Genomic DNA, 14,993 nt, shown 5'->3' with positions numbered 1-14,993 from the left:
CTGATGTAAGAGTTAAACAGAAACAAACTCATCTGCTGTCAGTTCTGCTTCAGATGGAACAAAAACAGCTGTGTTTCTTTAATCGATGCTCCTTCATGACTTGTAACTTTTATGTTCATTTTTTTTCTTTTTTGTAAAGGGTGGGTTTATATAAGGTGGCTTCCTCCCACTCCCTGTCAAGCATTTAAAGTCTGTGACACACTTATTATTTAATAGTCTCGTGTGTCATATTCTGTATGCATAAGAGTTTATGTGTCTATGCATGATTAAGAGTAGAATGAATTATTTACAAGTGGATGTATTTTCCAATCAGTGTTATTAGTGTTAAATTATCCTAAGTTTGATGCATCTGATGTATATTTCTAATGTTTGTTCAGTTTAGTTTTATTTGAATTTCCAAATCTAAAACAAGACGTTTTTTACTCCACAAATGATTCCTGTGCAGAAGCGCACGCGCCTCCTGCAGGGGGCGCTCCCGACCTCCTCCTCGCGCGGCGAGCGCGTGACGGATGTAATAACTTTAAAATCTGCCTCCCAACTTTCTGCGGCCGTCAGTGCGTCCGCGCGCGCCTCCTCCGCGGGTCTGTGCCATGGATGTACCGTCCCCGTGAGCCCCCCGCGCGCCCTCAGCACCACTTCCAGCTTTTCTTTTCTTTCTGTCCTTTATTCCGTCTTCTCTCTCGGATTCTGGAGAGCGTCGCGAGGCGAAATGATGGCATCAATAGGGGAATTCGATCCTCTCAACACCAGAGTCCCAGCAACTAAAATAGAAGTTACCGTGTCGTGCAGGTATGCCGTTTTTCTTCCACTTTCCACTCTGTGCGCGGGGCTCACCTGTTTGGAGCAGAGATGCTCAGAAACAGGTGATGTCCAGCGTCTGACCCTCTGCGGGGTGAACCCCAGCTGCCTGCTGGAAACATCACAGTGACCCCTTTCCTCCAGGATCCTTTCTTCTATCTGGAAGTCTGGCCGGTGGCCAAGTGGATTCCCACTGCTGCCCACTCCACGCGTGGCGCCTGGTTTAAAATATTGCAACAACAAATACAGGGCAAAGGCTTTCAGGGATGTGATGCTGATAGAACAGATGGAATTCTGGGTGGAAAGTGTACTTTTGCGCAGGTGAAGTGTGAGTGACAGCAGGATTTTTCCAGACGGTCTGCTCGCTCGCTGCTGTCGTTCAAAGCAGCTGCTGAATAATGGATAACGGGAGCTCCTGTGGAGATCCTCCCGAGATCCCAAGATTTCAGGTGGCCAGACACTTGACTCTGACAGCTCAGGTCAGAACCGGGACAGAGATGATGGATTGTCTTCAACCTCAGGGTTAGAGTGTCAAAGCTGCATTTTAATTTAAATTCTTGTTAATATTTCTAATTATTGTCATGATTAGTATTAAAGCCACAGAGGATATGGGTGACTGTAACACACAACGGATAGGCTAAATTACGATTTCTGATTTTGATATAAATTTACACAATACCTCAGCTGTTTTATTTGTAAGAAAATAAAGATTAATCAGCACAGATTTAAAGTGCAACCGTGAATAATAAACTATTCATGATTGAGGTTTGTGAGTCTATGCTCTTGAAAAGTCGTATTTTAATAAACTTCTTTTTTTGTCTTCATTTTGGAGGCAGGAGTGTTTCCAAACATTTCTTGAGCCCTGGGTTAGTGAGGCTTTTAGAGCCCCCTCAGGTCACCCTGTAATCAGCTCTCATCAGACATTAACCCTGAGTAGTTTCAGGCCTGTAACTTTTTTTAATACTTTACAATTTGCTCTAATTTATAGTTAACATTGTTGTTTTATTGGAAAAGTTTAATACGTTTTTAGTACAACACCAGTTTCTCTTTTTGCACATTTTTAAAAAAATATTTTGTTACACAATGATTCAACAATTAACCTAAAACTGACCAAAAAATCTGACTAGTACATTCTGTTTTTTTAAAATGCAAAAATCACAAAAACTGAAATGAAACTTTTATTTAATTTAAGAGAAAGATCAAACCTGCAGGGACAAAATTTTTATTTGAATTATTTTAGTTATTTTATTATTTTTATTTTTAAATTTAAATGTAAAAAGACAAGTCAAAACAATGTGAAAACAAAACAAAAAAAGAAACAGGTGAAGTTCCACTAGTCAAGGTTCCAAGGATTTACGTAAAGTTAAAGGCCGACGAAGTGTGCATTATCAGAAATTAACGCATAACGAGGAAGCCTGTACTGAACGTTTTAGTACTTTTTTCTAATTATTTTTTTCGGTTGGGATCGCAATTTCACAAAAAGCGGACTATTTGTTAGGTGGTGCGGCACCCCTTTGCTGGCTCAGCCTACGCGGACCTCGACTGGAGCGGCAAAGGAAAGCGATATTTATGCTGATCGTCACGATGGGTTATAAAAAGCGTCAGTTCAGAGAGAAAGTTCACCTCTTACCGCTTGTTTATGTTCAGATAATGAAGATAAAGTTTGTTCTAATATAGAAGATTTCAGCTTTGTGACCGGAACCTCTTTTTTTGGGTGTGCAGTTATCACTGTGCATCATCACTTTTTGATGCACACCCAGCAGCCAATCAGAATCGAGTATTCACCCAGACCATGGTATAATCCTTGGTATCGCAATTATGAGCCATCATTCTTGTTATGTCTGTTTTAAATCAGAATTTCTATGCGAAAAACTTTTTTGAAACCTCGTATGTTAAATTTTAGATAAAAATCATTATAATGGGGGTGGGGTTGGGGGTGTGTCATCCTACATTATTGGAAACATTTGGTGTGATTGGTAAACAGCCACTCTGATCAACCCTTTCAATGAGTTGTTGTCTGTAAATGTAACAGAACAAAGAGGCTCAGTCATTTGTAGCGACAAAAGCAGTGGGACGAGTAAACGTCCATGAGGAACGCCACATTGGATCTTCACCAGGCTATTTACCTCTTCTCCACTGGCCAATGGCCTTTTGATGGACGACCTGTGGCACAGTAATCAATAACAGACTGTTTCACACACAACAGCCAAGAAAAACCAGAGTTCTTGCAGTGTAGTGCCCCCCCCCCCCCCCCCCCCCCACCGAATTGGTTGCATCATCTACCTTGTTCGACCCACCCCCCATTTATTGAACATGGCTATTTTGTGCTTTCATAATTTTTCTTTTTCTGGACTGTCTCAAACTGGTAAATGAGTCACGGCAGTGTGAGTCAGTTTCCGGTTTGATGCTGACAACCTCACATCATCGTGAGGTTAATTTCTGGCTGTTCTTCACAAACTGGCTGCAGCTCTTCCAGATCTGTCTTTGTTTCTCTTCACTCATCTGCAGGTTCCCTCCAAACACTTTTGTGAAGCCCAACCTTCTACTGTTCTTGAACCTTTTTTTTCCCCATCGGGTCTGTTTTTTGTTCCTTTTTCTGTTACACAATCCAAACTGTAGCCAAACTCCGCCTCAGATTTGACTCAGAAACGGCACACAGCAGACATCAGATGAGTCTGAATGAACACATTTGCTCTTAATCCTTTTTCTTTTTTATTGTTTTGTCTTTGTGGAAAGATTTATTCTAAAGATGTAAATCTGCCCAAAGCTAACAATGATTCTTTTTCAGACAAAATGATTCTGGCCTGGCTAGAATTTTTACTTTCATTTTTTCTGGGCGAACACACTGCCTCACTTAATCAAACGTTTGTCTTATTAAGGCCTGTCAGCTCTGCATTTTTCCCACTTTAAAATCCATTTAATTTTTTATTTTCCGTTTTGGATTCTTTGGATTATAATCTGTATTTTAGATGCCTTAAAGTCACTCTGAGGGTTTTTTTGTTATTTTTTATTAACTAAAAATCTAAATGATTGAGAACAAACACTGATCAATTTGTAGCTGCTGCTGTTCAGGACTGGGATCAGCGGAATATCGTAACTTTCCTATTTATTGCAATGATGGAATTGACCTCAAGTCTGCTCATATTTTTGTATTTTTACATGAACTTTTGTGCTCATGAAGTGAGTTTATCATCAGTCCACAGGCTTGAAATTGGCCCTATTGTCTGCAGCACGAGTTGTCCTTGGAAACTGAGCTACAGCAAGCAGCAAGCCTGAATTCTATATGAGAGAAAAAGTCTGAGGAGGAAGCAGAAAAAATAAACTGCATAACCTTTATATGAACTGGAACGAAGATTGGAATCCTGTTGACGAGTCTCCAAGTTTTGTTTCTTTACACAAAAATAGGTCGACATGACGACTCGTAAAGTTAAACGAAACACTCCAAAGTCTGTTATTTTTGAGTTTTTTCTTCCTCTGAAGGAGTTTGATTTGTTTAAAACAGAAATGAAGGCAGACATTTATAAAATGCTTATTTGCTCTCAGAGAAGCTACTCTAAGAAAATCCCTCTTCAATGAAAATGGAGTTTAACATGTCTGTGGCATTTTTCTGACATCTATAAAGACAATTAAGCTTAAAATTGCTTTTCTGGATTTTTCCCTATTCAAATTTTGAAAAAGATCGTATTTGTGACGCAGAAAATACGCTGGGCGGGGCCACAAGCTCCCTGCTCCATCAATACCAAAAGCAGAAATGCTGAATTGAAACAGAAAATTAAGGACTAAAAGAGGAAATCTAACACATTTTAATACATTTTAAATTGGTAACAGTTCTAGCTTTTTATATACATATAGATATATGGACGCATGTCTTTCAACTTTTGCATCGCTCTGCTGCAGTTTTGCTTGAACAGACTGTTCTTGAAACGTTTTTTTTTTCTTTGTACATTATCCTCCACTGAAGAAGATGAAGATGAAGAAGAGGGAAGCTTGGGGCCTGACTTTCATAAAGATGCTACTTTCACTGGATGCCGTTTGGATAATGGGTTTAAACCAGTAATGAGCTTTGTTGCTTTTTTTTAAATGCTTTTTTTTGTTTATCTGATAACTGAAAAAAACCAAAACGTTAATGAGTCCATGAAAGCTCTTGCATGTGAGAACAGAGAGTGGGAGGGAAGTGATGCTGATGTTGGTCTTCATTAGTGAACACACAGTCATAGATGATGATGAGGGTCATTTACAAAAACTCAACTAACTGTTGATTTTTTTTTAATGTTAGAAAAATATTTAAAACACTGACAAGTTTGGAATTTAAGGTTTTGTTAACGAGACATAAAAACTGATTAGTGTTGTTGCTATTGCAATAATGGTAAACCAATGCTCTCAGTTTGATTGCATTCAGTTGTTAATATGTTTAAGAGCAGCTTTGTTTGGGCTGGAAAATTAAATATTGTGATTGTAGACATAATTTAGAATGGTGCCCTTCAGTTTTGAAATGAATAAAAAAAAGTCAGGTCAACATTTTGGATTCATGTGCAGAGAAATCAGCTAAATGTGTTAACATTGGACGTAACCTCTTGGTTTTTAAATGGACTTCGATAGAAGGATCTCATTGTTAGCAGTCTCAGAAATGTTGATTTATCCATGATTCACTGACAAAAAGGAAACTAGGACAGTTTTCATTTATAAAATTCTGCATATTTTGTTAATATAATTTTTTTTATCTTCTTAAAAGTGAGCACAACCTCAATAGATGAGAATATGGATGACAAACAATAACTGTAAACTGGAATTTGTTCATAAACAAGCCAGGTATCACAAAGCTATTCTTGACTCTCCTATTTCAAGAGTCAGACCCTGCAGACTGCAGAGGTTTTCCAGGCTATGGATTTTGTTGGAACATTTGGAGATGGGTTGTTTTTCCGAGGTAAGAGGATACCTCTAAAAGTAGGTCAAGCAGCGCTGAAAGGGCTCACGCGGCGGTGAAAGCGTGCTGCGCTCGGGCCGCTCTCGCGGGGACCGAGGCTCAACACAACCTGTGTTCATCAGCCTCTGACTTCAGCGGCTTCTGTCGGCCGGATGTCTCCGTCCTCTCTGCTGAAGCACCGTTTGTTAGCAATGAAGCCCTTGACTCTAGAGCTTTATTGAGTCATGACTGGAAAGCAGCTGATGAATGAAAAAAAATAAAAAGAAAATGTCAAATTAATTTTCTTTTTTTCCTCAGGAATCTACTAGATGTGGACACGTTCTCAAAGTCAGACCCCGGTATGTAAAGGTCTTATATTTTATTATTTTTATTATTTGTGCGTGTAAAAGATTTAACTTAAATTGTTTTGATGTTTTCAACAATCTTTTGAACCCCTTAAAACAAAAAAAAAAAGTGGTATAAAACTGAAATTTGGAAAAAATTAAAGTCAATTGTCCGTCTCCCTCCCCTCACAGAATCACAAAATTAGGGTTAAAAGTTCAAATTAGACCTCGATAATAAAAACCTGTATTCTTTGTTATGAAATGCTAAAATAAATGTGATGGACTCCAGTCATCAGGATGGCGCCACCTGAGGTCAAATCCCAGCATTACAGTGAAAACACATTTTACTTCTACCCATTCTAGCTCTTTACATGTTCACACCTGTCCTCTGGTCACTTTTTCTGAAGAGATGAGAGTAAAAAGTTAGTGAACTCCTGAAAGGCTTTAATGGTTTTCCCTCAAGATGTTTTCAAAGACACTCTAAAGGTTTTTCTGCTGGAAAAGATCTTTTTGACTCCTGAAGACATTTTTTTCCAGCTGACTCTAAATGTGGTTTAAATGTGTCCCAAACGGAACACATCCATGTTTTTTTTAATGAATCAGAATGCAAACACTGGTTACTAAGGAAAACTGTAGATTTTACAGGTGCATAAAGACTCATATCCATAGAAAGTGTACGGTTGTCATGGTAACCTTTGTGAAAGTCCAGGCTCTCCACTCACACCAGTCTATTCCTGCTGACTTGGCTCAGTTGGTTAGAAAACCTGAACATTTTCCATTAAAATTTACCTGTAGAGTTCGAATTCCTCGTGGTGGAGTGTCCGGCAAAAGACTGGGAGGTTGTGAGTTTGAATCCCCAGCGGAGTGACACCAAAAGAGGGTTAAACCACCCATAGGTTCCGGCTGCAGCACACTGATCTCAAGGGGAAGTGGGGCTGAGGGTGTCAAATGCAGAGAACAAATGTAAGGGATGAAAGTTCAGCGAAACTTTTCCATCCATCTGTCTGACAATGTTCTGCAGTCAGAGCCGCGGGTCATTTGGGAATGAGCAGTGACCAGAAAAAACATGAAAACATACAGTTATTAAATTCCTCCACATTGATGGTTTTTTGTTTCATTTTGTGCAATCTGTTGGTTTCAGGAGGATAAATAAAATAAAAGTAAAGCTGCGTGCAGCTTGGTGACAGTACCCGCCCTCACTGACCCCTTCGACCCAGCCTCAGTGGCTAAGCGGTTGCCACACCCGCCCTAATATTCTCCAACCACTGTGATAAAAAACAAACTACACTTTTTCTCAAAATGGCAGCTTTTCTATTGGTTTTCATTTCATAGCAACCAGTTTTTGTTTTGGTCACCCGAGAGTGACAAACAGGTCTGTGTAATTTGACAGATGACAGACAATGTGGCCATCCCATAAAAATGGGAATTCATCATTTTGTTTGGATATTCTCGACATGTGTGTTGATTTATTTATTTATTCATCTTTTTGTGGATTTTGACTTTCTTTTTTTTTTTTAGAGCCCCGATAGAAATTTTGGCCCCGATTCTTTTTGGCGGTTTCTCCCCCACTGATGTCATCATTTTTTGGGACATAATACCAAAAAATTATTTTTCACCGGGTAATAGGTGCATTCAAATTTGGGTGAGTTTTTGAGTATATTTCCGCTCAAAGGCACAGTACGAAAGAAGAATGGTGAAACCAATCTGTTCCTTCTGGTGGACAGAATAACAGCAACTTCAGCTTCATTTTAGGTTTGGATTGGTGCATATGAAGGTTTGTAGGTACACGAATCTCCATGTGGATCAAATGGAAGTTCATTTCTTTCTTTTTTCCTTTGTAGCTTTGTACTCTACATGGTTGGAAACTGAACTCCCCTGCAGTAAATAAGACAGAGAAACCTTGTACTGTAAATCAAAGGAATTAACCCCGCACGTTTGTGGAAACCGGAGCAAACCCTGAAGGTCAAAGCTATTGGGGTGAGAAAACAAGGCAAACATGAGCAGAAACTGGGTCAAGCCTGAAGAAAACTTCTGCTTCAGCATGGAGGTGGGGGGGCATTACAAACTAGAGTCTAGGGAGGCTGGAAGAGAAATTTGAAAGTAAATTTATGGTGCTTGAGTCAGTAAAATGCCTGACCTGCGAACTTGAAATGTTAACGGGATTTTAAAACTTGAGATAAATCTACAAATTAAAGTCATGAGCAGCAGGTAAAGCAGCAGAACTAAATTAAAGCTTTTCCGTGTTTTTGGAAAAAAAAACAATAAAAAGTATTAAATATGAATTACATTTTTAAATTTACACAACAGTGCATCCTTTTTTGTGAACTAAATTGTTTATTTGTTTTCTAAACTCTAAACTGAAATTAACTTTCAAAATTATATAAAAGATGGAGAATGCCTCTTTTGATACCAAGGACAATGAAAATATCCTACTAAATATTTGACATGTTTTAAAAATTACATCAGCATCACCACCATCAAAGAACCTCAGCAGATCTCAGTCTGAGGAATGCAATCAGGGGAGACTCAAGAATAAATTATTCAACCGACTGGAACAGGAACTAAAGACTGAAACCACAAAGCAACACAAAGAGCTTGAGCAAGATGAAACTAAAACATGTCAGGCAGCAGCAAAAACCAGCCAGAGAAGGCAGCTGACACACTGAGCGAGCCGCAGAGTTACATCCAGCCGTCGGGATTACAAACTAAAACCGGGCGTCAACGACTAACTGGTTAAAAAAGGAAAAACATATTTTGGGTCAATCATATTTAGGACAAATTGTAAAAAAAACCAATACAACAACTTGCAAAATAACTTCAGAAAAACAGACATACTTTCACTGATGCTTGCAGAAAGGGCACTTTGCTTTCACACTGGGTTGTTTGGTCTGGATAAGGGTTCATTTTCCTGCAAAATCTGTTTAAATTTGGCTGGTGTTAAAAGCTAATGTGGACCCAAACTAGAAAAATCGAGTCTGCCAAAAATCAGTGGATTCTGGTTCATTTGCTGACGAACTCAGTTTCATTCAAAGTTAAAATGCAAACGAATAATAAAGAAAACCAGAAACAAAACAAAAAAGGAATGGTTTCTGAGTTTTATGTGAAAAAAATAACAGTATGAAGAGAAGCAAAATAATAAGTTGTGGGCACATGTGGGGTACAGTGTTCCTTTGCTAAATTTGATTTGATTTGAAATGGTTTATTTCAAGCAATCAAATAAGAATAATACATCATCAATCAATCATCAGTTATACATTCTTACAATGATGTATCAAACTTAGGATAATTAGACATAAAATGAAATATTGTTTTTTTATTTTTATTTTCATGCTTTTGTGACTTCATGTCATTGAGGTTGATCCAGTATGAAAAGGGTTGTGTGAACGCAAACCAGATTGCAGAAAAATGCAAAATGAGGCAACAGGCTTTGCTTAATTATACTATATTTAAATGTACTAACTTAATTTCCTTTTACTTTTTTGCATCAACTGTTTCTGAGAAGCTAAATCCAGCACACCAACCATTTTCTGTTTGGTTTTCAATAGAGGAATTAAACATTGAAACTATTGACTGTATCTGAGAACTGGACTGAGCGACCCCTCCTCACTCACCTTTCAAACAAAAAGTGCCCGCTGGTTCCAAGAAGCCAAAATCCCTTAGACTTCTATTGAGAACTAAACAGCTGTTACTCAGTCATTCTATTGGTCAGAAAACCATCCTTGCTCTGATACCTTTAATTAACTTGTTCTTGATAATCCAAGTTTTCTTCTTCATTGTAATTCTTTTTGGCGTTTAACAAGTTATTTAGGTTATAAACTGACCAATCGGATACCTCAATTAAATTAGTGGAAGGGGCGTGGTTGCCATTAAAATGTAGACTGAAACGGACCAATCATGGCTGAAAACGTCTGGTTCCAACATGGCGACGGACGTATTACGGAAAAGTAACAACTGTATTGACTTCATTTGGTTGGAACCCTTTTTTTATGAGTTACGTCACTCATATGATGTGGCTCTATTGAAGTCCATTAGATTTTGGCTTTTTGGAGCCACGGGTTACTTCCTGTTTGGAATGCCAGGGGGGAGGAGTCACTCAGTCTAGTTCTCACATACAGTCAATGCTTCTTTGCATGGGTGCCATGATAAATCATTTTGATAACTTAAGTGTAACCCAGTCAATGTTTTTATACGTCTGAATTTGTTGTTCTTCATAGAAACATTTTTGCATCAGGTATATTTATAAGTGTTTGTTGTCATTGTAAGTTGAAAAACATTAGTTTACAATTATAAATACACCAGATCTACATTTTTTAACCAATTTTTTTAAATTTTCATACATGTTGAGGGTATTTAACTTTGAAATGTTGATAATAAGCATAAAATAATGTGACCTTTCACATGGTGCCTCGGAGCATTTCTGCTCGTAGCTGAAGTTTGACTGGAGTTAACTGATGTCGTTCCCGGCTGCAGCTGCTCTCTGCCGTGTTTCGTTCCAACCTTTACTTCCACCTCGTCTCAGCTGATGGATATTCGGCTGCAGGTCTGCAGGCTGAAGAAAATGTTGCGTTGGTAATGTGGCTGCATAATTTGACAGGAAGGAAGTAATGACCAGCGCTTGTTCCTTACAGGAGACATGACACTGCACTCAGCTCTCTATCAGTCATTCCGTAATTGAAGCATACATGCATAATCAGAGGTGCATGCAGTAGGCGGTGGGAAAGGAATTTTTAAAAGACAGCCCCGAAAAAACAAACAGAATGCAATCTGGATGCAGAGACCCAACTTTTTGGGGATTCGTGCACCGCTTCTTTAGAGATCAACGAAGACACAGGGTACTTGGGTCATCTGCAGTGCCAAAAAAATAAAATAAAAAAAAATGGTATGAAGACAGTCAGCCTATCGTGGCCATAATTTGTCCCAAGGTGTTACAACCATTATCGCAAAGGGAAGAAGCGTGACCTTTAACGACGAGGCGTAATGTTGATGTTCGCTTGATCTTAAGCACAATTAAATCCTCAAACTTCCTAATGTTGGCTGTGATAATCCCATGTTCATTATTTGATCATTAGCAGCCAGGGTGGATGAGATGTGTCGAACTGTCCAGATGAACCCTCCAACATTTAGTCCAACGGGACGTTTGCTCTGAGCTCAGTGTGAGTCTGTGCAGAAATGAGGAAACGAGCGTTTGCAGACAAAAGGGAAAACGCTGCATATATTAGCCAGAAAGTGCTGCACGCAGGTGCGCTGGAAGGGAGCTTGCAGTGTAAAAGCAATTTGAGTGGTCAACAGGATCATAAGAGCTCTACATAACTGCAGCCCATTTACTAAATGACTGAGATAAATGGAAACTCTACTTCTGTCTCAAGGGAACGTCACAAACAGGAACCGCAAATGCAAATGTGCTCGTTATGTGTCGGATACCTTCCACGATAATGACTGATTAGTTAGATCAGTTTTAGATACTGAGACTGATTTATGTGATCTGTTCTCCAGTTTATGTTTATGGTTCCTGGCAGCTTCACTGAAATAAACGGGAGGAAGAAACATTTCCCAATGGCTGAAGGACATAAAAACCTTAAAGGTCTGCCGTCAGATACACTGCAAACAATAGAAATAAGTATATTCTTAAAAGAAAAAGAAAACTTTCAATTAGCAAAGATACGCCATTGAGCTAAGAACATTTTACTTATTAAGACATATTTTCTTAAACTAAGAATAATTAGCCATTAAAAACATTTTTAATTAGATTGTTTTTCTCACAAGACAACTTCTCTTGAAACAAGGGTCTTTGTTCTTTCTTATCATTCAGTTTTTACAGTTTAGTCACACAAAAGATGACAGAAGACTAAAGTGTTTGATTCAAAGCCCGATTATGACTATTATGTTCATTAGATGTACTTCATGCACAGTATTTGTGTCCGACCGAAACATTTTTAATCACCCATTTTGACGAAAATAGTGTTTCGGTGTTCTTGCGCCATTTTCTTGATGATAAAGGACATTAATTGAAAAAAATTAAGTTTAAAATTTTACTTCTAAATTTTTTTTTATTCAAATCGTTGTGAATCAAGAGCAGATGAAAAAAAAAATGCCGTTTGAAGAGGATCATATTTGTGATGTAGAAAAAAAAGCTGGGCGGGCCACAATCTTCCTGCTCCGCTCCATTCTGATGCAGACAAATAGATCCACAAACTTTTATTTTCTTTCTCGTCTGAGCTTGAATCAGGATCTAAACTCTACGGCTGGATAGATTGGTAATGTTAGTTTGGTGGTGTGAGGGGCTGTAAGCTAGTGGGAAAGTGTGAGAAAAGACAGCTTTCAGCAATGAGGAAGTGAGGGAGAGGTGTTGTTGCTCTGTTTCTAATTAACTCATCCCGCTCTGCAGAAATGATGCCCCAGAAAGCGACACAGTTTTTTATTTTGGCTAAATAATCAGAATTGAAAGAACCCTGGGAACACTTTTAAAGTAGATCAAAAGATGACATTAAAGGAAACAGGATTCTTTTTTTTATCCCTATAACACCCTCTCCCAGTTACAGGTCATGTCTGGGGGTTATAAAATCCCTTTTTCTCTCTGGATTTAACTTTTATTCAAAATGGTTTCTATTTCAGATTATTCTGAGCTCTCCTGATCCTGTTAATCGTCCTTCAGCAGCTTAGGAATTCATAAAAACAAACAAACACGAAGCTCTTCATGTCCAGATTTACAAATCTTTGGTCCAGATTTTGCTGTTCAATTGGTAAATTTTGAGTCATTGTATAAAAAAATCCAAATCATTTCTACTGATTTGTTCCAATTTTAGGCTGACCCTGCTGTTATTTTGAAAAGGGAGAGCCAAAATATTAAGATTAGCATGCAAATACGGCTTTCTGTGGATTATCATAAGTCTTCGTGAGGATGAAGCACAAACTGCTGCTCACGATTATGTAGGTTGAGAGATCAAAGTTAGCGATCGCTGGCACACATATCAGTTGTACTGAGAGTAATAGGAGAGATGCAGCACCCAGACAAAGCAGCATATGACTGTCAGGACAAAAATAGAAGAAAAACAAATTAGAGACAGAACCCCGGACTCCAACACTTTGATGGCACTTCATTCCAAAGCAGACTTGATGAAGCCCTGTGATCCAGTTATGGATCCTTTCTCAGCGCTCTATTACTTTTTTGGTTTCACGGATATTGACCATAATTGGACGGTTCTCCTGAGCACAACAGGAAAATGTATTTTTCTCCAGAAGAGCGAGATCTTTCTGCTTCAGCAAAGAGAGACGCTTCGTTCTGGAGTTTACTGTTGACTCTCAATTTGTCCTTGGGGCTCCCTGTCACTTTGTCATTGTATGAATTAACTTTGTTTCTGTCAGCGTCGCATTACCTGCCTCTCCGTCCACCCACACATGGATGGAGGATGTACAGCCGCAATCGATGTGATGTGAAGAGCCTCTGAGAACCAGCAGCTCTGAAAGCAGACGCTTCACAGCAGAACCGCTTTTGATTCAGTTCTAGGTTCGATTTTCTGAGCTTTAAAAACAGGATGGTGGTTTTGCTCATTGACCTGCAGAGTGTCAAGTATGAAGAGGAGAGAGGAAAACATAAAAATAAACAACCATCCATGACAAGGCGGAACCAAGGCGATAACAACGGAGCGAGGTCATAAATAAATTCTTAGGGAACAGACGCCTACAGAGAGAAACATGAAACAAACAAATGAAACCCCAACTCCAACCTCAAAACAAGACGATGTGCAGAGTGTAGAAAAACACGGGGCTCAAGTCACTAAAACGGCAACAAATGAATAATTCAGCTTTTGGAGAAAAAGCCCTTCAGTGTACTGGATTTAGCCTTGACCCTCAGTAAACTCAGCCCCACTTCCACAAGACATGACCTGAATCTGCATTTGCTTTCAGCGTTTAGACCAGGAGCCAGATATCCGCCCGGGGTGGACTTTCAAATGTCTGAGGTTCCACAGCTGCAGCAGCAGCAGCAGCCATGCAGGGCAGGGCGTCAGCCAAACCCCTCGTCTGCACCCCAGCCCTCGTTGTTTGAGGTGGAAGGCTTGCATGCAGATCGGGCGGTTGACAGTTTAATTGCTGCTCTAAGAACTCTCCATGTTGTTGTGTTTTTGTGACACTTACTGTTGTGGTGCCGTTGACATGGCGTCACATTTCTGCCAGAAACTGTGCATGTGAAACCGGGCGAGTGAAACCTGTGTGTGCGGACTCATTAAAGAGAAAATCCACATCAATGCTCCAGATAAATCTTTTGTTTATGTACTTTTATGTGCCTCATGACCAGAATGTAGAGCTCCTTTGGAGGTGTATCTACAGACCTGGATATTTCCCTAAGCAGACACAGCCCATCCCCTTAAAACCAGATAATCTTCTTTTGACAAAAACATCCTGTTGACAAGAATACATTTATAAAGAAATTCAGCATAGTTTGATCCAAGTACTGAATTTAAAATACATAAATATAAAACATCTATAAATATTTATACAGAGTAAAGAATTTTAAAAAGAAACCTGTTGATAACTAGTGATGGCTTCTTAAGTATAACCAACATAGTCAGTGTTGGGAAGTAATACACGAGTAGCAAAAGTATTTCAAAGTAATATTTCAAACCCTGAGAATTAAAGATGAAAACTATTTTTCTGATATGTTTTATTTATTTTATTTATCTATTTATCTGTTTTGTTTTTTCTTTACAAAGCCAAAAGTGTGTGCTTTGTGATTTTATGTACTAACTAAGGTCATTTTTTCATGTTTTCTAAATGTAAAATGATCTACATGAATGCTACTGGAATGCTCTCCCCTTTTCTGTGAGGTCTGCCAGAACCGTCAGTGATTTTAAGACACTTTTAAAACCTCGTCTTTTTACTCAGGGTTTTAACTCCAGTGAGCGGATCTAGTGGGCCAGCTGGTTAATTTAGTTAATTTTATTCTTTTATTG

At 38.8% G+C, this 14,993-nt stretch overlaps 1 protein-coding gene across 2 annotated transcripts in view; it reads left to right on the top strand.

Moving 5' to 3' along the window:
* Positions 1-524: 524 nt before the first annotated feature.
* The window catches only part of cpne9 (copine family member 9), a 123,059-nt gene continuing 108,590 nt past the window's right edge, over positions 525-14,993 (top strand). Inside the window, exons 1-2 of one of the 2 annotated variants that reach the window (XM_011476712.3) lie at positions 525-789; positions 6,020-6,060. In XM_011476712.3, coding sequence (XP_011475014.1) covers positions 710-789; positions 6,020-6,060 — 121 coding nt within the window. In that variant the 5' untranslated portion in view covers positions 525-709. The remainder of the gene's footprint in view (positions 790-6,019; positions 6,061-14,993) is intronic. The other variant, XM_011476713.3, reaches the window with a different exon arrangement.

This window comes from Oryzias latipes, chromosome 7 (assembly GCF_002234675.1).
Source record: "Oryzias latipes chromosome 7, ASM223467v1".
Taxonomy (NCBI): domain Eukaryota; kingdom Metazoa; phylum Chordata; class Actinopteri; order Beloniformes; family Adrianichthyidae; genus Oryzias; species Oryzias latipes.
Note: the sequence above shows the minus strand (reverse complement) of the source record. Positions and strands in the feature narration are given on the sequence as shown.